This window comes from Brachycentrus maculatus, unplaced genomic scaffold, assembly GCF_059751285.1.
Source record: "Brachycentrus maculatus isolate JH-2025_06_01 unplaced genomic scaffold, ASM5975128v1 h1tg000213l, whole genome shotgun sequence".
NCBI lineage: Eukaryota > Metazoa > Arthropoda > Insecta > Trichoptera > Brachycentridae > Brachycentrus > Brachycentrus maculatus.
Genome location: NW_028280964.1, coordinates 1,195,128 through 1,220,366, shown reverse-complemented (window position 1 = coordinate 1,220,366; position 25,239 = coordinate 1,195,128). Strand labels below are relative to the sequence as shown.

Below are 25,239 nucleotides of genomic sequence, written 5' to 3'. Positions count from 1 at the left end.
CAGCTTTCTTTAGATAATCTGGATCATTATTTATATACACACCGTTTTTATTCTACGTATAAAGATAAGCATAACAAGTGAAATTCTCTTAGTGAAATAAGTAACCAAATAGAGAAATAAAAAAAAATCACTTTTGCATTTGTTTTTTTTTTAGTGCTGACGACAGTTGAATCATTTCCTGGTTTGAAAGACTAGTGTACATACTATTAAATAATCGATTCTAGGCACTGCAAATACATTTATGAATTCAATATTAGCATTGTTTGGTACTTCCGATAAAAAAAAATTAAATGCTGCTAATATACCTTAACTAATAAAAACGTGTGATTGTTGTTTTACTAATTTGATCTTCGTGAAACATATTAAGAATCTAAAAAAAGCCGCGTGATTTATCAGCTTGTGATTTTTTTTCTAATGAATGCAAATATTAATAATTTTTCAAATGAATACATATCGCTTGAGTGTGTCTATCCAAAGTTCTTTTCATTTTGGAAAAGTTCAATAGTAATCTGCTTTCGGACATGCATGCTACATTTATTAATAGTATCAAGAAATCATCTTTCTCTCCTAGTTCAGGTTATCTTTAAAATTCTAGAAGTTGTACTTAGTTCGACTGCATATAGGTAATCGACGTTTTTTATACGACTACCGATGCAATAAACTGCATCACTAACCTTCCCATATCCGTCCAAAGTTTCACGTTCATGGTGATGATCATTTTCTCGTCATTTTACGAGTCGAGTTTCACCTGCCGCCGACTGCCATCTGTGTGCAGTGTACACAGTCTACTAAACTAAAAATACTTGAACTTTATTGGATGCGATTGGACAATTTGTTCGCGATGTTTGTTTATTGACGGTTTGACATTTGAAATTGGTTATTTCTGTAATCCATCGCATAATGTCTGATTCCGAAAGTAAAAAACAAAATAATGACAGTGGAGATGAGTCCGATAGTGGCTGGGTTGGACCGTTGCCCTCGGAGGCTGTGCAACCCCAACCTCAAAAAAAACGGAAAGGTAATTTCAAACCGTTGATAAATATATCGTTTTAATGTAACAACGCAATTAAACAATTTTAATAAGTTTATCGATGTTTCAGTTTTACAATACGAGTCGCTATATTTAGAAAACCTGCCTTCTTCGGAGTCTTATGAGAAAAGTTATATGCATAGAGATATTGTTACTCATGTCGTCGTGACGAAGACGGATTTCGTCGTGACAGCGAGTTGCGACGGTCATCTCAAGTTCTGGAAGAAAGTGGAAGAAGAAATTGAATTCGTCAAACATTTTCGAAGTCACTTGGGACCAATTACCGCCTTGGCGTCAAATTGCAATGGCACTTATCTCTGCACCGCTTCTAGTGACAAATCTGTGAAAATATTTGATGTCATTAACTTCGGTAAGCTTCCATGCCTTTTGTTCCGCTTCTTATCATATATAGGAATGTATGATTACTAACAAAGTACAGCGCATTAGCATGTAGTAATTATATTTCAGACACTGGATACAAAATCATACAAATCATAAATAAGTTTTTAAATTGTTAGCAGTTCTGAGAGTTAAACCATTTTTATAAGTCCTAGTAATAATCTACATGTCAGACATTTCATTTCGAAATAATGAGAGAAAAAAAACATTTACAAGCGTCCAGTGTTACATATATATGACTGCACGGAGCATTTCGTCGTAACGTAACATCGCTGGCGGCAAGCATCACCGAGCATCCGAAACTATGGATGGAGCGCTCGGCTCGGTGTACTGACTGCCTGAATACTCGCATCGTAACACGTTACGTTACTACGAAATGGCTCCGGTCAGTCACCCTAATATGTACACTTAGACCTCACTTAACACATTGTCAGGCAGTTTTTTCATTAGTCCCGACCCTAATAAGTATATTACTTAGGGTCGTATACTAATCACAAGTAACCGCAAACCCTATTTTGATCTGTATGGTGTTTTTTGGCGTATCTCGTGTTCTACCAAAAGTAAGCAAATAGAACTCTTATAACCTTCTCTCGCTCTTTACCAACAATATGTAAAAGACGCTCTTAAGTGTTTCCCGCAAACAATGTGTTAGCACAGAGGATTTGTTCAAATAACTTCCAGGGCTAAACAAAATAACATTAAGCACGCTCATATTAACACATTTTGTAATAATATCAATCACGGCTCTAGATTGCACGATTTCGAGGAATACCAATATTGCATGCAAATCTCAATACTATTGTGAAATGCAGAAACAGCTTTAATCAGGGTCTTTCTGTATATCATTGCAGTTATTGTAATTATCACAAAGTTAAAAATAAACCACAAATATTGACAAATAATATACCATATCCTAAGCCATGCCAATATGGTAACTTATTGTCAGGTGGGTTTTTCATCAACCCCGACTCTAATTACACTCAGACAGTCTGCCGCCCGACCCTCACTATATTGATCACAAGTAACCACAAACCCAATTCTGATCCCTACAAATTTTTTTGACATCTCTCGCACTCTGCCAAAAGTGAGCAAATAGAACGCTTATAAGCGTCTCCCACTCTCTACCAAAAATATGTAAAAGATGCTTTTAAGCGTTTACCGCAAACAATGTGTTATTAAGCCAATGTGTTCATATTACGAGATTATGGAATATCCTCGAGCCATTTATTGAAGCCAATCCAGCTAATTAGATTGCTTTCTAACTCTCGGAGCCAACAGCTTTCCCCATTTCCCGCTGAATTGGTTGACTTGTAAATGCATGTTCCTAGCTAGTTTGTTGGATACCAGTCCGCTAGCCTTGAATAGTTTAGTGGACTGGCTATAAGGGAATATCGTTAAGCCATTTATTGAAGCCAATCCAGTGAATTAGATTGCTTTCTAACTTTCGGAGCCAACAGCTTTCCCCATTTCCCGCTGAATTGGTTGACTTGTAAATGCATGTTCCTAGCTAGTTTGTTGGATACCAGTCCACTAGCCTTGAATAGTTTAGTGGACTGGCTTCCCAATTGGTCAATTATGGTTATCATTCATCTTTTAAGAATTCAGATAATATGTAAAACCTAATTTTTGAGTCATGCGTTATACTTACTTACTTTAGCCTTCTTCTTGTGTCCAGTATTGTACAAAGACCTCCCTCTTGGGCTTCCACAGTTCTCTGTTGGAACCGATTCTCTTCCAGTGCACACCAGGCTCTTTCTTAACCCTTCCCTTACGGTGCTAAAAACTTCCAAAAATGTATTTAGAACACCATATGAAAATGTAGTTTCAAAACGGGAAAAATGTGAATATTCCTAAATGTTGCTTTTATTGACCATGGTTGAATTTGAAATGTAACAATTTTATACTGTTAGCTCGGATAATTATCGATAAAAAGACATCATAAATAGTCGCAATTGCTAGCGTAGCGACACGACCATTGCATACGACGGTCTGCGCACTACTAAACTTCCAACGACATGCGCGTATACACAGAGCAACGGCATGCGCTCAAACGATGAGAAACGCTTGTGTATTGGTGATTTTATTCCCGATTTTTTCACAAATTATTTGATTCTGTCGCTGCAAATGAATAACTTTATATTATAATACTTTTATGTAATACATTATTATATTAGGGAGGAATACAAAAATTGTGAGCCCGTATCTATTTTATTTTATATTGATATTCTCATTTTTAAGGTCGAGATGTAGTAAATACATATCACCGCGAGGGTAAGATTAATGTCATCGGACCATCATGCCTGGGGCCTACCCACGCTTCTGCGTCTAGGCCTCCAGTCAAGCGTTATATTATTAATAATTCTGAATATAAACCAACATATTTTGACTATTCATTAAAGCCTATGATGGTATATATATTATTGTAAATGATGTTCATTTTTCAATATTGTTTGTTTCAGATATGATCAACATGATCAAATTGGATTTTGAACCTTATTGCGCTGAGTGGATGCATACTTCCGGAGACGCAATAAATGCTTTAGCATTGTAAGTATCTGTCTGAAAAATACGCTTAGCGTTAGTATTAAAGAAGCTAAAATTATAAGCTTGCCATATCGCTCACTCCTTTCAACAACGTCATATATCAAAATACGTCAATTTTCAGTTGTGCATGTTTTCGGAATGCCAAGAAAATGTACTATATCCCAGCAAAAGCGGCATATTTTTAACTTAATATTTACCAGCTATAGGGCAGAAAGCAATTGCATTTTGAAGAAAACGTATTGTTTAATTATTTTTTTAAATATACTATATATTTTTGAAATGGAGAAAAAACATTCAGCTTTTACCTAAAAAGATCTGTTGCATAGTAAAAAGTTCAATAAGTGGCTTGATATTTATTTTTAATACATTTTATTATATTTTTAAACTTGAAATACGATCTCCTGAAAAATCAAGTTATTTGATATATGACGTTGAAATGAATGAGCGATATGTATAAATGTATATAAATTGTGTCTAATTGTATTAAAAAATGTACGTATATTTAAAAAAAAACCTATATTGTACTAACTATATTGAAAACCTTATTGTATTAACATGCAAGAATTTCGGCTCAACACAGGCTATGCCTTAAGAGCCATAATACATATAATTAATAAAATATAAAAAATGTATCTATGTACCTAAATTTGTCCGCCTCCATAGTGTTATGGTCAGCACGCTTAGCTACCGTTCTGGAGGTCCCGGGTTCGATTCCTAGGGGGGTCAAATAAATACAAGTGACTTTTTCACTGTAATATTTCTTAAATATTACCCTGGACTGGTAGCTGAAGCGGAGGGCTGATCACCTTTCCTTTATGTGTAAACGATCTAGGTAACACTGCGTTTATATGAAGCAGTGCACCATTGGGGTGCAGATAAGGGTTTTATTATTATTATTATTATGTACCTAAATAGATAAATAAAAATAAAATCTTATTTGTGTATTTTTTTATAGATCGGAAGCAAACACCAATAAAATATACATCTACAATGGTATTCAGAGCACCAAAGATCCCCTGCACGTTTTTGAGACTTTGCACCGGCAGCCCGTTGCCGTGATAAAGTACAACTTAGCCTTCGACGTGTGCGTCTCTGTGGACCGAGCCGGCATCCTGGAGTACTGGACGGGCCCCAAGCAGGAGTTCAAGTTCCCCAAGAACGTGTCCTTTGACTCCAAGCTCGACACGGACCTGTTTGAGTTCGCCAAGAACAAAACCTTCCCGACGGGGCTGGCCTTCTCTCCGGACGGTAGGAAAATGGCGGCTCTCTCCGTGGACAGGAAGGTCAGGGTGTTCCACTTTGCGACTGGAAAGCTCTCGCGCGTGTTTGATGAGACGTTGCAGCGATTTACGGAACTTCAACACCAAACGCAGCAGTTGCCCAATATGGAGTTCGGAAGAAGGTAACTTTTATGGTATCTTTTCATAAACCACCCTTCTTCTTCTCACCCTTATCGGCCAGTATTTATGGATCCAAAGTGTGGTAGAGTGGAGCGGTTGAACTTCACTGCTCTACCCTCTTTTTTTTTCTCCCACATAATGTATATTTGAAAGCACTACGGTAAATGTGTAAGAATCCGTTACCCGTGGCATAAGTTTGTATTTATGAGCAGAGTGCAAAAAAGGGGGGAAAAAAATAAACCCTTATCTGCACCCAATGGTGCATAAGGCACTGCATCGTATCGCCGCAGTGTTATCTTTATTTTTAAAAGAAAAGAGAAATATTTGTGTTTTTATTATTTACAAAAATACTTCAGTTTCATACTATTTCTGTGAGCCTAAGCGGCTCATTATTAAAAATAGGGATCAAATTGTGGTAGAGTGGGTTCGAACCCAGAAACTCTTGCTCAAGAGTCCGCGACACTAAACGGGAGAACAACCCGACACTCTTGATCGTTCCCTGCGGAGAAGCTGCGTGATGGTTAGTTAGTTAGTTAGTTAATTAATTTAATTTTTACTTGGTAGACTTATTTCTTAAAATCTATTGTGACACTTGTTTCAACATATTCTGTATCATTTTCAAATACAGTCACAATAAAATTTAAGAATTCGTGGTGAATTTACCAAGTGAAATTTAAGTTAAATTAATTTTTCTTTACATATATTCATTTTTTCCCACACTACTTCAATTTTTTCTCTTACAGCTAAATCAATATATCGCTCACTCCTTTGCGAAGTAATGAACGTCATAAATCAAAAATTGACAATTTTCAGTAGTGCATATTTAAGGAATGCCCAGAAAATGTACGTTATCTTAGCAAAACCGGCATATTTTTAACTTAATATTTACCCGCTACAGGGCAGAAATTGTTGTTTTTGCATTTTGAATAAAAAGTATTGTTTCATAATTTTTTTAAATAAACCAAATATTTTTCAAATGGAGAAAAAACCTTCAGGTTTTACCTGAAAAGATCAGGTGGACAGTAAAAAGTTCAATAAGTGGCTTGACATTTAATTTTAATACATTGGGTTTTATTTTTAAACTTTAAAAACGCTCTCCTGAAAAATCAAGTTTTTTGATTTATGACGTTCTTGAAAGGAGTGAGCGATATGTATTCATTTTTTTCCCATTCTACTTCATTTTGTCCTCTTACAGCTAAATCAACATATCGCTCACTCCTTTCAAGAACGTCATCAAAAATTGTCAATTTTCAGCTGTGCATGTTTTCGAATGCCCAGAAAATGTACTACATATATCCCAGCAAAAGAGGCATATTTTTAACTTAATATTTACCCGCTACAGGGCAGACAGTGTTGTTTTTGCATTTTGAATAAAAGGTATTGTTTCATTATTTTTAAATATACTAAATATTTTTCAAATGGAGAAAAAAACCTTCAGGTTTTACCTAAAAAGATCTGTTGCACAGTACAAAGTTCAATAAGTGGCCTGATATTTATTTTTTATACATTGTGTTACATTTTTAAACTTCAAAACGTTCTGAAATATAATTTTTTTTTATTTATGAAGTTTTTGAAAGGAGTGAGCGATATATCACAATATTTTATACTTTACCTGGAAATTACGTATGATATGTATAAACACGGCTAATAGTGATTTTCATTTCCATTCAGGATGGCATCGGAGAGAGATTTGGAGAGATCGGATGCGATGCACTTGGCCAACATCTTGTTTGACGAGAGCGGCAACTTCATCATGTACTCCACCATGCTGGGAGTGAAACTCGTCAACTTGGTGACCAATAGGTGCATCAAGATGATCGGCAAACCAGAGAATCTCAGACCGCTCCATCTGGCTCTCTTCCAGGTAATTGTTGAGTTGCAACAAATTATGTAATATTAGCATTTTTAGCACTCTTACCACTCTGTAGGCCAGACATTCTGGCCCGTATGATTCTAGTAGGCAGTTCCGTGGGCCACAATGTCTGGCCCGGCGCAGGTATAACTTTAATTACTGATTTCTCTATCAACCAAGTATATTCTACCAAAAAATATTTCAGATAAATACAGTTAATCTTAATTAACATGGTCATACAAATTGTCAGATAGAGTGTCCCAAAATTAGGGATCCAAAGTATTTATTTTAATGGTAGAAAAACGTCGCATTTTTTTATCAGTTATGAGAAATAATGGTCTGAGTGGAAAGGGTTAAAATTGTAAATGAATTTTTTTAAATAAAGTATCAGAGTAATTATCAAGTGTATACTTTTCAGAGTGAAATAATATACTCAATGCCCAATTTACTTCTTATTTTGATAACTGGCAATTGGTCCGTTTACATGATGAACATCACATTTTCAAAGTCAATACTTTGATGCAATAGTGATTAGTGAAATACAGAATAACATCACCCTATATATCTTGTTTAAAATCACCATATATATCTTGTTTTATTTTTTGGAGTTTTGGAAGTTATACGAGTATCAAGATGAATAGTTAAGCGCCTTTGAAGTAGTATTCTACAAAAATGGCGCTATAAAATTAACCAAATTTATTTATTTTTAACAGTTATTTTTTAATTAGTTAAATTTTACTTTACAAGGTTTTTTTTAATTTATTGTTTTGGAAAAACGTTCGATAGTACAAGTGTTTTATAATTCGGGTTGTATAAGTCGGGTTGTGGTCCCGTGGTTAGTGTCGCGGACTCTCGAGTCAGAGTTTCTCGGTTCGAATCCACTCTACCACAACTTGATACCTTTTTCTAATAATGAGCCGCTTAGGCTCACAGAAATAGTATGAAATTGAAATACATATTTGAGTAAATAATAAAAATTCAATTCTCTTTTTTTTTTCAATTTTAAGTTATCATAAGTATTTTAAATTTTAGCTTAACAATACAAATAATTTTATCTAAACAATATAAATTAACAATGAATTTTCTGCCAGCTAATGTTATAATAACTGTCCCTTTATTGTAAAATAACACCAATTGAAATAACCAAAGGGTCGTGGGCACAAATCCAAAGGTTCCATCTCCCTGGAAATGGAAGCCTCGGACAACCCAGCCCTGGCCGTCACGCCGCCGGACCCGACCCTGTTCTGCACGGCCTTCAAGAAGAACCGCTTCTACATCTTCTCCCGGCGCGGCCCCGACGACCTCAAGTCCATGGACACCGACCGAGACATCTTCAACGAAAAGCCTTCCAAGGAGGACATCATATCAGCCACGGAGGGACAAGGTGAGGGATACTATTTATTTATAAATTTGGCGTTTAATTTGTCGAACTCTATTTTAATTTATGTATTAAATGTTAAATCAAACACTTATTTTTTGGTTTTGTTAGATCAAACTAAAGTTGTATTAACCTCTAAGCTGCTCGATTTTGAGTGTCAACTTTCCGTCCCGTGCTGGATTATTTTACATTACAATATTTTTGGCAAAAAAAGCATATTTTTGCCTATTTTTTGTAGTGAAACTTTCAGATATCCATCATAGATGTTCACAGTATACAATGCACTTTACTTATTATGTTTTTATGGTGTATTTACACAAAAATATTAACATTTACGGACTCGCGGCCTAAAGTATGGCGGCTGTATAGAAGACGCGGCTGTCGTATCTGCGGAGCACGAGCCGACCGGAAGTATTCGCGATAAAGTTGACACTAAATTAAAATAATTTTGATATTTTATGACAATAAATCAAAGAGAACTAATTCATCCATGCCTCGAACCAAATTTAAGTGCAAAAAATTATCCATACGTGTTGATATAAGTACGTAAAGTTGAAAAACGACTATGCATGCGATCCGCAGTCAACGGTACTTCTATAAAAACCGACAATAGATGCGATCCGCAGCTTACGGGTTAAAAATGAAATGCTTACTACATATAAAAGATTTTTAATACAAGACATTTTTCGATGTTGAAAAAACTATTCAGAATGAAATTATTTTCTGCTTACGGAATGTTTAATTTGACTTGCCTTAACAAGCTCAACTTCGAGGAACGAACTTTTTATTAGTCATCATTTTTAATTAACCATCTCTCAAGGAGCAAGGACTTTATCCCTTTTGATTTGTACGTACGGAAGGTAAGCAGACTATTTCTGACAAAAGAACTAATTGAGTTTGATTAAAGTTGTATTTTATTGTTTAAAAAAAAACATTTGTTTGAAAATGACATAACTAGGCGAAACAACTGTCACAACATTGATTTTTTAATTTATTTTCGTTTTCAAATACCGTAACACCGCAATACGGTGTTTGAAAATGATGTAGAATGCATCAAAACATGTGTCACAGTACATTTTAATAAATACTGTTATTTACTAAGTAAAACTTAAATTAAATATTAAATTATCTTATTAGATTGTGAAACTGCATTTTATATAATAAAATAACAACGATTTACTTTTTTCCACATATATTTTATTTTATAAGGTTACGACAAAACTTTTTTTATTTATTCAACAATTTATTCAACAAAAAAAATAATATATACATAACAAAGAATATTCAAGGCGTATATATTAAAAATAAACAAGAAGACTTAAAGGTGTGGAAAAAACTATATTGTTGTGATTTTATTATTTTAAATTATCTTATCTGCATAGTTATCAGGCACTGTTAATTTTACACATTAATCCACCATTTAAACCAAAAAAAGTATGTAATCTTTTTCCCTTTTAGTATCTTCAAACAAATATTACTGAGTTAGCACGTTTATTAGAAATATACATTTATGACATCCGTTATGATAAGACCTTATTTACACAAATGTCAGTCTGTTGACAGATGGGTTTACGACTTTTCTTTGAAGTCGCAATGACGCCTGACGTTGCCTTGAATTGCTAAAAAATGGTAATGAAAAATGCATTTGTGAAGTAAAACCCGTTTTATCAGTATTCGATAAACCAATAACTATACTAAAGCATTAAATTTGCATTTATGAACGTAGTCACTATATGAAGCTATGCAATTTCATCTCAGGTGATGGTTTCTGAACACTGTTGTATACGTAAAATGTGGATAAATTAAACATAGGTGTGGCATAGTTAGGTAGATGTTCGACTGTGATACAGGTATATGCAGGTTTGATTCACGTCACATCCAAAATTAATTCAAGAGATCTTCTTCTTTTGTCTCGATACTTTGGATTGGTCTGCATCAACAAATGACACCACCTTCGCCACTTAGGTCTATTTTGCGAAACCCTCTTCAGCTCCTCATACGGTGAGCAGCTCATGTTTTCGAATAAGTCGCTTAGGTATTCGCGGCGTGGGCGTCCTCTGGCGTTTATTCCCTCGATCGTCTCCTCTATTATTATGTGCAGGAATCCTTCCTGACTCAACAAGTGACCGATCCATTTGGCGTGTCTCTTGGAGATAGTCGCCAGTAGGTGCCTTCTTTCTTCGATTATTTAAAGTACCTCGTCGTTAGACGTGTGATCTTTTCAAGAGATATTGCTCACTCCTTTCAAGAACGTCATATATCAAAAAAAAATATTTTTCAGAACGTTTTTAAAGTTTAAAAATATAACACAATGTATCAAAAATAAATATCAAGCCTCTATTTAACTTTTTACTGGGCAACAGATCTTTTTAGGTAAAACCTGAAGGTTTTTTCTCCATTTAAAAAAAATTTAGGATATAAAAAAATTATAAACAATACCTTTTCTTCAAAATGCAAAAACAACATTTTCTGCCCTGTAGCGGGTAAATATTAGGTTAAAAATATGCCTCTTTTGCTGGGATATAGTACATTTTCTGGGCATTCCGAAAACATGCACGACTGAAAATTGACAATTTTTGATTTATGATGTTCTTGAAAGGAGTGAGCGATGTATATATTTTCAATTGGTCTGAGTTGTTTTGCTGTATTTACCATATCTACACTACCTATCCTTACACTTACTTACTATCCTACCACAGATAAGCCACTGAAATAAACGCTTTTCGGATTATTAAATTTTTAAGTAGCTAAAAAATTAAATACTTTCTAATGCCTTTTTATTTTGAATCTAGTTATTGGTTTATTTGTTGTGGTTAGTGTTTGGTTGGAGTTTCTTTTTCTACCAAGTATATTATCCGAAATTGCCGATACTTATCTTATTTGCTTAGATAGCGCCTTCATAATTTTATAGTGTATAGAAAAATTCTATAATAAAGCATTGATAGAATTTTGTGCACTCTTCATTCTCCTTTTTTTTTAATTTACCGAAATAGAATGTTAACAAAAGTAATATTTGCAACCAATCATGTTTTTGACAAATAAATTTCAAAAATTTTGAATTACTCAAGTTACTGAGTATCACTAAAATCTATTATTTGTATATGATTTTTTTTTATTTAAAATGGAGTGTTAACAAAAAAAAATAATAATTTGGATCTCTCACATTTTTGACAAAATAATGTAAAATTTGATTTACTGGAACACTTTGTGTTTGATTTTTATTTTATTTGTAATTTTAAAAAAAAATCTAAAAATTTCGCTTTAAATCTGTTATGACACGTGTTTTTGAATGCATATAATTTTCAGGTTCAATAGATTTTTAAGAAATAACGGTTTTTAACAAGTAAAATTTTATTTAAAATACTCACTACATACTAGCTTTAGAAAGCAGTCCTCCCATTGGTAAAATTATCTGTGGATAGCAGGACTGCTCTCCTGAAACTATAATAATAATAATAATCCCTTACCGCACCCCAATGGTGCATAGGGCACTGCTTCATATAAACGCAGTGTTATCTCGATCGATTACACATGAAGGAAAGGTGATCAGCCCTCCACTTCAGTTACCAGTCCAGTGTAATATTGAATAAATATTAGAGTGAAAAAAATCACTTATATTTATTAAACCCCCCAGGGAATCGAACCCGGGACCTCCAGAATGGTAGGCGAGCATGCTGACCATTACACTACGGAGGCGGACAAAACTAGTAGTGCTAATTTAAAATAAAAATATAGTAACTCTTTAAATTAAGCTTTACTATTTACTTTAATTTTTTTAATTAGTTGATGATTTAGTCAAAGATAATGGAGCATATAAAATATTACATAATTTAATTAATACTTAAAGTATTGTCATACGAGTAATATAAAGTATAATGTATGTCAGTGTACGCCCATTACTCGTTCATTATCAAGCATAATAAATAATAATTATATTTAAATTTATGCAGAACATTGGCCAAAAAAAATATGCAAATTTTGTAATGGAATTTATTTGCAGACGTGTTTAGTGAGTCTAAAAGCAGTCGCTTGCGTATGATTCTCCTCTAAAATAATTATGTCAGCATTACAGTGACCCAATTTACTGTTCGCTACAGCCATTGATTTTTCTCACACCACATTTTCGTTAGATCAATAACCCCCAAATACAGGTCAGCCACTAGTTGACCTTTACAATTTCCTTGCATGACTTGAGGGCAATTTGGTATTGGAATTAGAATTTTACTACCTAAATAAAAGGAAAAACTCCACCTAATTCTAGCTTTTGCCGTAATATAAAGTAATTTATTATATTTTATCAACAACCCATTTCGAAACACCTGATAATTTGATAACGTGTGACATGCACATTGCATGTTTTGCTATTATACAGTCATGTTAATTTCATTCAGTACTGAAGGACAATGGTGTGACTGACACATATGTTTGCATCGGTCGCTTGTAAACCAAACACTGGTGTTTAGTTTGCTTCGAACTCTTGGCAAAGCAATACAAAAGTCTGTGCCAAGTTGTGTTCATATATATGTTTGTGTATTTTTTTGTTTTGTTTGTAAGTGAGAACAGTGGCTTTTTTCACCGTGTTCATTTCAACTGATGCAGTGATTTTTGTGATGTGATTCGATAAATATTTTTGGGTGGAAAAGTGAAAATATTTATTTAATATGCCCAACGTATTTAAATGTTGCTTTAGACGAAAACCGATGGGAACTCTCGATATTACTTTAGAAGAATTACAAGCTGAACAGAAGAGTACGACTTTTTGTTTAAACATAAATTATTAGACATTTTTAACACAACATTTTTGTAATCAATTGATAATTCAGCGGTTCGTATTAACAAACTTTCTCTCAATTATCTTAGTATTCGTTATGTTATGAGTGTCGTATGATGTCCTTTGTTAAATTCCATTGGCATATCATCATCAAACCTTTTTTGGAATGCAATGCTATTCATAACACATTTTGTAAACATTGCTATCTTAGACTATGAATAACTAACTCCAAAATATAAAAATTTGCGGGTGTATTGTTAATTTGGTTTTTACACAGACTAACCAACTAATTAACCATCACGCCACTTCCTGCAGGGGTAGTCACAGAGAATAGAATGCCACTCCACTCTGTCTTTGCAAACATTTTTCGCCTCTTCCACATTCATGCATCTCCTCATACATACCCGCCGATTATTTCAACTCCTTACTAGACCGCTTAATTTACAACAAAATAATTATGTAAAAAATTCACAATGCCAAATATATATCATTTTATTATGTGGAATTATACGCACCCATATATAAATAAAAAAAAGATATTCTCCAGCACTGCCTTCATAAATATTTTCTGGTTATTATTTATTGTGTAAATTATTTGACTTAAATTCTTGCATTAAACCGATAACTGACAATAAAAACGTGTGCAAAAGGGTTTAAAAATAACATCCCTCCACACACCGAATCAGACAACCAAAGTCTCCTTACCGGTGCCTGCATTCATAGAAATTATATAAGAATAATTAAAATATTTTCAACAAATCACATTTCCATTTTTATTTTATTTGACCAGCGGCTGGGTTCCATCTGGTTTCATTTTGGTTTCGACTGGTTTCAGTAACGCAATAACCCGGTCACTTGTAAAACAAAATAAAAGTATAAAAGCTATGTATTTATTATTTTATTCTTATATGAAATGGACTTCTACGAAGAAATGTCAATAAAAACCTGAATCAATAGAAATAGTGCTCGTTGACAAACAAGACAAGCTGTTGGAAGAAAAAATACATGAATATGAACATCAACATTTTGAGTGTGTCCAAATACTTGTTCACAAAATCCGGATTATCTCCAATTACAGGAGTTATTTTCATATTATTTTTTAACATCTCATCAAAGATGAAGAAGAATATGGAAGTCTGGGCATTTACGGGGCTGACAGCCATTTGTCATTTGACATTTGTCAGCCCTGTAAATGCCCAGACTTCCATATTCTTCTTCATCTTTGATGAGATGTTAAAAAATAATATGAAGGATCTATTAATTTTTCTTCAATACAAATATTTTCCATTTTAATAGCCATTAATGCCATTATATTCATACCCCAAATGTTACTGTAAAAATTTATATTGTGATTGTATAATCTAGACATTGAATAATGTTAAGAAGAAAAAAAACCTTTTTGTTGTCAAATTGACATTTCAGAGTTGTTTGTTTTGAACTCTAAGCCGATGACATGTTTATTTACGCAGATGTTTTACATATTTGACATCGCAAAACCAACTCAATACATTTAGTATTTCTATAGCAAGAAATACATTTTTTATTTATTTATTTTTAAATCATGTAGGGTTTTTTTTTGCTTTTTGATTATATCCCATTTATATATATTTTTTTTTAAATTAAAATTTCACTTGGTAAATACCACTATTCCGCCTCCGTAGTGTAATGGTCAGCATGCTCGGCTACCGTTCTGGAGGTCCCGGGTTCGATTCCCAGGGGGGTTTAATAAATATAAGTGATTTTTTCACTCTAATATTTATTCAATATTACACTGGACTGGTACCTAAAGTGGAGGGCTGATCACCTTTCCTTCATGTTTAATTGATCGAGGTAACACTGCGTTTATATGAAGCAGTGCCCTACACACCATTGGGGTGCGGTAAGGGATTTATTTATTATTAAATACCACTATTTCTTCAAATCTATTGTGACACATATTTCAATCCATTCTGCATCATTTTCCGTATGTGAAGCTTAGTTTAAATTTAAGAGGGTACGGGTAGGAGCTGTTAATTTTTTTTTTGTTAACGGGGCATCTGTATGTCTCAGTCAAATTTTGATGATGCAAAATAGCTTACACAAAACAAATTCATGCCAAACGATTAAACAAATAATATTTATTTTATTTTATTTATTATTACCTTCAAGTAATATTACAAAAAGGAATATTTTGAAAATAAATAATGATGAAAAATCATCTATCTAGTGTTTAGTAGCAACCTGATATAAAATATTGTTATATAATTTTATGAAATTATGGAAAATTGTCAAATGGTTGCATATATCGCTCACTCCTTTCAACGACGTCACAAATCAAAAAACTAGATTTTTCAGGAAATCGTTTTTAATGTTTAGAAGTATAATGAAATGTATTAAAAAATAAATATCAAGCCACTTATTGACCATTTTACTGTGCAACAGATTTTTTTAGGTAAAACCTGAAGGTTTTTTCTCCCTTTGAAAAATATTTAGTATATTTCAAAAAAAAATTAAAAATACCTTTTCTTCAAAATGCAAAAACAACACTTTCTGCCCTATAGCGGGTAAATATTAAGTTAAAAATATGCCGCTTTTGCTGGGATATAGTACATTTTCTCGGCATTCCGAAAACATGCACAACTAAAAATTGACGAATTTTAAAATATGATGTTGTTGAAAGGAGTGAGCAATATCATTTAATTAATAACTTTTTGAATCCTTGTCCCATATTTCGCTACTTTTGTTTCATCTTTCTATGTCAACCATCAACAATCACTGTGTATAAAATAATTTCATGCAGAAAAACATAAATTTGCAAATTTTTTAAAACCCGTAATTTGTTCAAAATGAAAGTGTGCTTTCTATTTAAACATCTTAAATAAGTATATTCCTTTGTGTTTTCAAAACACCTAAAACCAGGTACGAATCCTTATCTTCACTCATCACGAATCCCGGTTCAATGTGTGGCTGCAATATTTGTATTGATACGGGAGTCGTAATCGACGCACAGAATATACTAATGTTTTAATTTAAATTTTCAGGTGTCCAGAAGTTGTATGACAAGGCGATACTTCACACAGAGCTAGGAGACATTCATATCCGGCTCTTTGGAAAGGAAGTACCCAAAACGGTGGAGAACTTCAGTATCCACAGTAGGAATGGATATTATAATGGCCACATCTTCCACAGAGTCATCAAGGGCTTCATGATACAAACGGGTGACCCAACCGGTATGCACATTTAGGTTACACAGCATTTTAACCTTTCCGGGAGTACAATGATTGATGTCCGACTTTCTCTGGGGAGTGGATTCTTTTTACATGAAAAAAAAATCAATTATTATGAAAAAATGTATGTATTATGAAGATAGAAATTATGTAAAAATAATAAGAAAAAAATCTCACCATCTCTAGGTTTTATTTTTTGTCAGAATTACATATAAACAGGGCTTTTTTTTAAACAAAAAGGTACCGGAACTCACTTCATGTCAAACTTTTTACCTTAACCACCCTACCTTCGGGTTATTTCCAGGCATATTTTTTATAAACAAGCAAAAAAATCACAATGTCACAAAATATTGTCAGGTATGAAACCAGGCATAAATTTGTCAGTGTATCCGGTACGCATGAAATATTTTTGGAACAGATATCTTTTCTCGTGCGGGTAGGTCATACGGGTTAGCGCGGAATGATGAAGAAAAACCGTGCGTTTGTATGTGTATGGTGGTCAAAAAATAGATTTAAATATCATTTAAATATTCATTACAATACCATACTTTATCATTTTGACAAATTATATAAATATAGATTGTAATTACGCGAGCCCAAACATTGTTTCGTCTAATTGATTTTGTAAATTTAAACAAAATATGTCCGGAACGCCACTCCATCGCGTTACATGGGAAAAAGCCCAGCATATACATATCCACAGATGTCATTGCTATACAAGTTGCATCATATTAACTGGCAGACAGACTTTGACATTCATTAACATCGATCGATACTCCTTTTGAGAAAAATTTGCACGGATGTTCATTTATGTCCATACTCCCGGAGAGGTTAAATGTATCCAAATACTTGTTCACAAATCTAGGTTTTCTCCACTTAGGAGTTACTTTTTTTAAAGGGTCTCTGCTAAATAAAAGCTTTCTCAATCCAACATAGGTGGCTCTTGTGAACTCATGTATAATGTCATGAGATCAATGATATACATATATGTAGGAGTTCCAAAAATTTCAGTAATGTGGTTGTCAATCATGGGTAGAATTGGTGAATGTTACACGTGTGTAAAGTGATAACTTAACCAAGCCTATGACAGTAGTAAGCCCTGTAAATGCCCAGACTTCCATATTCTTCTTCACCTATGTTGCTGCGATATCAAAAAAATATGTAAATAATATGAATTTTTCCTTGAATTATGTTTTATGCAGGTACCGGTACTGGGGGAGAGAGTATATGGGGCGGGGAGTTTGAAGATGAGTTCCGACCTGCCCTGAAACATGACCGACCCTACACGCTGAGTATGGCCAATGCCGGACCTAATTCCAATGGCAGTCAGTTCTTCGTCACACTGGCTCCCACGGTAACAACTTTTACCTCTTTGAAACCAAGTTCCAAATCTAATATCTCGGTCAATTTAATGATTTACGAGTAAAAAAATGTTTTAAAGGCGCCGTGGCATAGTTGGGTAGATGCTCGACTGCAAAACTGGCATCGCGGGTTCGATTCCCGCCCAATGCAAAATAAATTCAAGAAAGATTTATTCTCAATTGTTCTGGGTATTTGTGATGTATTTTTCCCATTTACCTTCCCTATCCTTACTATCCTACCTGCAAGCCTCTAAATGCAGAAGCTTCGCGGGTTATTCCTTTAAAAAATTACTTGGTAATACCACTATTTATTAAAATCTATTGTGATACATGTTTCTATGCCTCAGCATCAAAGAAGCATGTGAAACTGAAACTAAATTTGAGTCCCTAGGATGTTGAAAGACGAGGAGAGGGTAGCTGTTTCTTATTTTTTATCAACGAAAAAATGGACAAAGGGGGAGGTTTTAGTTATTATCAAAATATTAACACATTGTTGTCAGACAGTTCACTCAACTCCAACCCTAATTATACTCAGACAGTCTGCCACCTGACCCTCAGTATACTAATCACAAGTAACCGCAAACCCAATTCCGATCTGTACAATGTTTTTTGGCGTCTCTCGCGCTCTACCAAAAGTAAGCAAATAGAACACTTATAAGCATCTCCCGCTCTCTACCAACAGTATGTAAAATACGCTCACTTAGCAGAATGTGTGACGAGGCGTTCAGTGGTAGGATGAAATATGAAATAGTCTGTTGTGAGTCGCGCAAACAAATAGTTGGTTGTGCACAGAATTTGTTTATCAGGCGTTCATTATTCAATTCAGTTCAATTTATTCAACAATAATTAATATATACATTACAAACTAACATTTAAAGCGTAAATTAATTAAAAACATATTAAAAGTAAGCAAGAAGACTCTCGTTAAAGATGTAGAAGAATCCCGCTTCGGAATACCCCCTCAGACACATGGAAAGATCAATATCTGGCGTGATATTGTTCAGTATAGCAGTAACTCTTTATGTTATGTTATACGAGGCATCACTGTAAATAATTTAAAAGCGTGATAGTAGCAGTAGCCAATACTTAGTACAAATTAAATAATGTTTTCTTTTCTTACAGCCCTGGTTAGACAACAAGCACACAGTGTTTGGCCGTGTGGTGAAAGGAATGGAGATTGTCCAGAACATCAGCAACGTGAAGACCAACCCCAAGACGGACAAACCTTACGATGACGTCCGGATAGTGTCTGTTACCGTTAAATAAACTCTTACCATTCACTCGGGATTATACACAAAGTGACCATTCAGGTATCCAGGGTGACATCTCGATCCATGATTGGTGAATCCTTTGCCCCTACAAAAAAAGACAAACTGTTTTGTAAAATTATCATTGATGAAGTGATTATTTTCACTAGACTGGGCGTGTTTGGTTGGAATATATTGCTCCAAGCGAAAATCCTGCGATATATACTAAATCTACTCATTTTATAATGTTAAGATAAATAAAATAAAAAATAATCTTTATCTAACTTACCTGAATAAAATATTAGTATCTTACGACAAAATTTTGGGAAAAAACGTTTTAATCTGAAGAATTTAAGTCAATTTATTTTAATAATTATTTTTAAAATGTTTTTAGCTTCTGGTATGGTAATAGAACACTATAGTGATATAATTCATAGTTGACGTATGAAACTACTTAAAAACTCTGTTTATTGACTATTGGTTTTGTAATTATTTCCCTCATCAGGCCAACTCGGCTGTCCAAACTTAAAACACAGAAAGGGACTTTTTTTTTAAAAGGTTTTTTTTTCATTTTTGGACTTACAAGACGTATCCCCATAGCCTGCTGAAGAAAAAATTATTAAAATACAGTTATATCTTAAGATAGCAATTCTAAAAATACAGTAAGTACACTTTGGCAATCAAAAGTCTACTAAAATACAATTTAAAATCAAGTAAGTCGCATTGCCAAAATTAAAACATAGTGAGAGTCTGTCTCTTACTGTGTTTTAAGATTGTTAATGTGGCTTACTGCGTTTTAAAATTGTCAAATCAGAGCAAACATTCTTAGTTGACAGATGTCAAGTTAGTACGTGAGCTGATGAACACTGAAGAACGCTGACTCTGGCAACGATGTATAGGGCCTTTAAGATCAAGCACCCAGCAGAGCCCGGTTCCACTGAGTTGTATAGACAAACAGCGATAGATATGAACATATCATTAACCTTTTAACTGCCGGCAGGTACATGTATGGCGGTACCCAGCACGCCGCGAATTTTATGACAAAAATAAAACCTTCTAAACATATCGTTATTGAAAGTGTAATAACGTTTATTTATAAAACTTACCAAATAAATGAAAAGCGTGCCAGTCGTGTAGTCACTTATCCATAATCATAAAATTAATTGTTCATGGTGCAGGGTTGTCACAAAATTAGTCATAGAAAATATGGAAACTAAATTATATGTCAAAAGTAATTGTTTATGTTAGTTTAATATCAAAAGTATACACACGTACTATGATTTTTAATAATTAAAAATCATCAGAATTGACACTAAAATCACTGTCATCAGATTCGGCAGTGACGGCAACTCGGGGATTATTGGACAACCCTGAGCGCTATCAGTTGTTCCGACGACAAAGCTCTCTCTCACGTTTAAAGTGGTAAAAATAAATTCTGCTTCAATTCTAAGTATGCCAAGATATTCTCAATAGATGTCACTATGCGTTCAATATATTTGTACATTTAAATAATTGATTTTCTTTAGTAAAAGCCCATTTAAAACGGCGCGTCTTAAGACGTAATTTTTGTATGAGCGGCGCTCCGTTCACAGAAAGTTGTGCGTCTTAAGATGCTTTTGGCAGTTAACCGGTTAAAGTTTCCATAAGGAGATAGATGCTGTGATTGCACACAGTATGAGGAAAAAACCAAAAATACATTGCAGAAGAACCAGTTGTGCCTGATAATATCCAAGTGAACTATTTCAACCACAAAACTAGAGCTGATAAAGCTATCAAAAATTTTGAGAAGATGCATCAGATGACAACGTGAATATTATTCGTTATTATTCTATGGATTTCCAAAAAGTCATGATATTGCCAGATGTGCCAAAAGTCAAAGACGCTTTCTATTAAAGCAGGCTCGTAGCTTTCAATTTGACCTTTACACCATTGCAAAAAAAACTTATATTAACAGTTGATATGTATTGTGACACACAGCTTTTTCTGGAAGAGATGGAAACAGAAAAAAAAAGATGTGCACACTTTGACGTTGTGGTGTGATAACTGCAAACTGGATCATTTACACAGCACTTGTGACAATTGTCAATGTTGCGTTTACTAATATCAGAAGCAAAACAATCAAATACATGACAAAAGGGCGCATGCATGTGTCAGCTGATGGAGTGAGAAAGCGATAAGATGATTTTGAAGACTATAAAAATTTAATTTTAAAATGGAGTAAGAATATTGAAGTCGTTTTGGACGTTTGGACAGCCGAACTATAGACTGATTAGGGGACGATTATTCCAAAACTAGTAGTTGTGAAACAGAGTTTTTAACACGTTGACTGCCACGGCAATTTTCAGAATTCTAGCCAACCTTAAAAATATTATGTAACTTAATTTTGAATAATTTTTTTATAATTATATTTTCTTTTCATTTATTGATAAATTTTCTGTTTGTGCAAGCCAGCATTGATTTTTGCTCTCTTTCCATGCGCCATCTATCCATATTAGCACTAATATACTAGGAATTTTATCGTAACTGCACAAATATGGCAAGTAAACACAGTACGAGATAACTCCTAGTCGGCGTCCTAGCCAAGAATGCAATCTATGAGTTATCTCGTAGTTGGCAGTCAACGTGTCAAGTGATACTACACACAGTGAACGATGAAGATAAGGTGCGTGTTAAATTATATATTATTTATCAAAATATGTACATAATTACCTTATAGTTTTGTTCAACCATTTGCGGGTAGGTACTACAAGTAGGTTGTGGTCCCGTGGTTAGTGACGCAGACTCTGGGTCACAGTTTCTGTGTTAGGATCCACTCTACCACAACTTGACACCTGCTTTTGATAACGGACCGCTTAGACCTACAAAAATCACATGAAATTTGAATATTCGTGTATATAATAACAACATAAATATTTATTTTAATACATATTATTATATATAAAACGCAATTCCACCATGAAATGTTATTGCGAAACTTATTTATAACTATCTGATAAATATTTGCCTTTTCCAAAAAAACACTTTTAATTATGATTTGTCGGGAAATTGAATTGTAAGATGGTGAGCAGTTTGATAAATCAGTTTTTATATTTTTATATTAAAAAAAAACACTAAAATTGTAGATGATTTCAATGCGTATTTGAAACATATAAACATACATATCGCTCACTCCTTTCAATCGTCATATATCCAAAAACATGATTTTTCAGGAGATCGTTTTTAAATTTAAACATATAATAAAATGTATTAAAAATAAATATCAAGCCACTTATTGAACTTTATACTGTGCAACAGATCTTTTTAGGTAAAACCTGAAGGTTTTTTCTACATTTGAAAAATATTAAATTTATTTATAAAAATTATTAAACAATACATTTTCTTCAAAATGCAAAAACAACATTTTCTGCCCTGTAGCGGGTAAATATTAAGTTAAAAATATGCCTCTTTTGCTGGGATATAGTACATTTTCTGGGCATTCCGAAAACATGCACAACTCAAAATTGACGATTTTTGATTTATGACGTTCTTGAAAGGAGTGAGCGATATGACGTTGAAAGGAGTGAGCGATATATGTTTTAAGTGGCTCCAAAACATTTGATATGGTAAATTAAGAAAAGGAGGTAAAATATTTAATTTTTTCAACTATCCATTTCATCTTATAGTTTTTATTTATATACATACTTAATTGAAATTCGAAGTAACTACATAAATTGGTACATAGATTCATAATCTAATTCAAGACTTCAAAAATGTCATTTTTTAACATTAAAAAAATGTATTTGCACATCACGTCCTGATAATATTATGTGTTTTATTTCTTCCTTGTAAAATTTACATTAAGATAACTTAGCAGTACTCACCAACATTTTTACCAAACCAGATTTTTTATGATTTAATAGGTTTTTTCAAACAAAATATGCATGAAGTTTGCAATGGTTTCAAAGTGAAATAAGCTATTGTTCATGCGTAAAGTGACCATACATCCCGTTTAGAACGGGACCGTCCCGTTTTTTGTTCATCAGAATTTTTTTATTTTTTTTTTTCGTATTCATTATTATTTATTCCTGTTATTTCCTTTATCAACATTCTTTTTCTTTTTATTAATACATAAAAACTATGAAAAAATATGTGTTATCTTGAATATACATACTATTACGTAAAAATTGGTAGATGTCCCGTTTTGAGGACAAACATAAATGGTCAGTTTCATTTTATATCTTTTTTACAAGTACTTAAGATAGTTCAGCTAAAACTATAATAGAAAGTTTCTACTACTGTTATAAGAAAGAAATCAATGTTATACACCGATAAAAAAATATACGGTACATACAAAGCTGTGAATACAGTGAAATTCAAATCTGTAAAAAAAATATCTTGTGCATATATTTTATTATTTAAATGTCATGTGTAATTTTTTGTAATTATAATTTTTTGTAATTATAATAATTGTTTTCTCAAAATGAATAAAAAATATTTTTTAATTTTGCTGTTTTTCATTTCACCATTACATGCCTGTATTTACTGCCGTATACATTATTGCTTGGGACTTATACCTCATTAGCTGGTAAAGTACACAGTTCTTGTATAAATATATTATATTTCGCTCACTCCTTTCAACAATTCCACCATGAAATTTTATTGCAAAACTTATTTATAACTATGTAATAAATATTTGCCTTTTCCAAAAAAACACTTAATTATGATTTGTCGGGAAATTGAATTGTAAGATGGTGAGCAGTTTGATAAATCAGTTTTTATATTTTTATATTAATAAAAATAAAAAAACACTAAAATTGTAGATGATTTCATTGTGTATTTGAAACATATAAACATACATATCGCTCACTCCTTTCAATCGTCATAAATCAAAAACCTCGAATTTTCAGATCATTTTTAAAGTTTAAGAATATAAAAAAATTTATTGAAAATAAGCCACTTTTTGAACTTTCTACTGCGCAACACATCTTTGTAGGTAAAACCTGAAGGTTTTTTCTACATTTGAAAAAATTTTAGAATATTTAAAAAAATAATTAAACAATACCATTTCTTCAAAATGCAACACTTTCTGCCCTGTAGCGGGTAAATATTATGTTTCACAATTGCCGCTTTTGCTGGAATATAGTACATTTTCTGGGCATTCCGAAAACATGCACAACTTGATATTTGACGTTGTTGAAAGGAGTGAGCGATTTGTCCTAATTGGGAAGATCGGGACACGAGACTGATCAAGACAGTTTGGACCATTTTTATTCATGTTTGTCAGCCGCGCGGGACTAATCACAGCAGCGAGTTATGTCTGTTAGTGCCATAAAAGACTCTAGTTCTTCAGTTTGGTTTCCGTACCTAGAGACTAGTATCTAAGGATGGGTATTTTTTTACGTGTGCGGACCGCTGGAGATGGGATTTGATAATTATGTTCATATAGAGAGAGATATTCAAAGAGATTGGTACATAATATTCATATAAAAACATTAAATATGTAATTCCTTCTATTCTGACTTAAAATCAGCGCAGAAGTTAAAAATACCCTTCCCATCCGTAAGCCGACCGAACAGGTAGAAATACCTTTCCCGTCCATAATGTTTTAAGAGGCCCCAGGAAATTAAAGTTTTAAGACCCTCTTAATATTATATTGGGTCTACTCCCTCTTAAAAAAAGTCTACTTATTTTCAGTATCTAAAACATTAACGAAAGTGGGACAAATCAGTAACGAAAAAATTTATTGTATTTTTTTTTTAAATCTATAACCATCTGCCCCATTTAAACAGAATCAACTTTATAATGATTTAATGATATTTGACTGATTTATATAGCGCCATTTTCATAAGGGCGCTTTGCATTTTTCTTATTTACTTATGAAGATAAAATCGCAAGGAAGCTTCCAACATGTTTTTTTTTTAGTTTGGCAGGTTTATATTTATGATGTAAATTAAGAATTTCTCGAATGACATGCAAAATGCTGTTTAGCGAAAGTTAGTTGTGTAAAAATAATAAAATCATTCTAGAAATAATAAAATCGTTCTACCTATAGTAGTTTTCTGTAATACGATT

At 33.2% G+C, this 25,239-nt stretch overlaps 1 protein-coding gene across 1 annotated transcript; it reads left to right on the top strand.

Annotated features, from left to right (window-relative positions):
* The first annotated feature begins 734 nt into the window (after positions 1–734).
* Positions 735–19,663, top strand: LOC148307029 (peptidylprolyl isomerase domain and WD repeat-containing protein 1). Its single transcript, XM_088264065.1, has 9 exons — positions 735–1,018; positions 1,101–1,400; positions 3,889–3,976; positions 4,929–5,375; positions 7,045–7,237; positions 8,375–8,609; positions 16,395–16,583; positions 17,783–17,934; positions 19,064–19,663. The coding sequence occupies exons 1-9, from the start codon at positions 901–903 to the stop codon at positions 19,205–19,207; spliced, it is 1,866 nt and encodes a 621-aa protein (XP_088120191.1). The 5' UTR covers positions 735–900; the 3' UTR covers positions 19,208–19,663.
* The last annotated feature ends 5,576 nt before the right edge of the window (positions 19,664–25,239 follow it).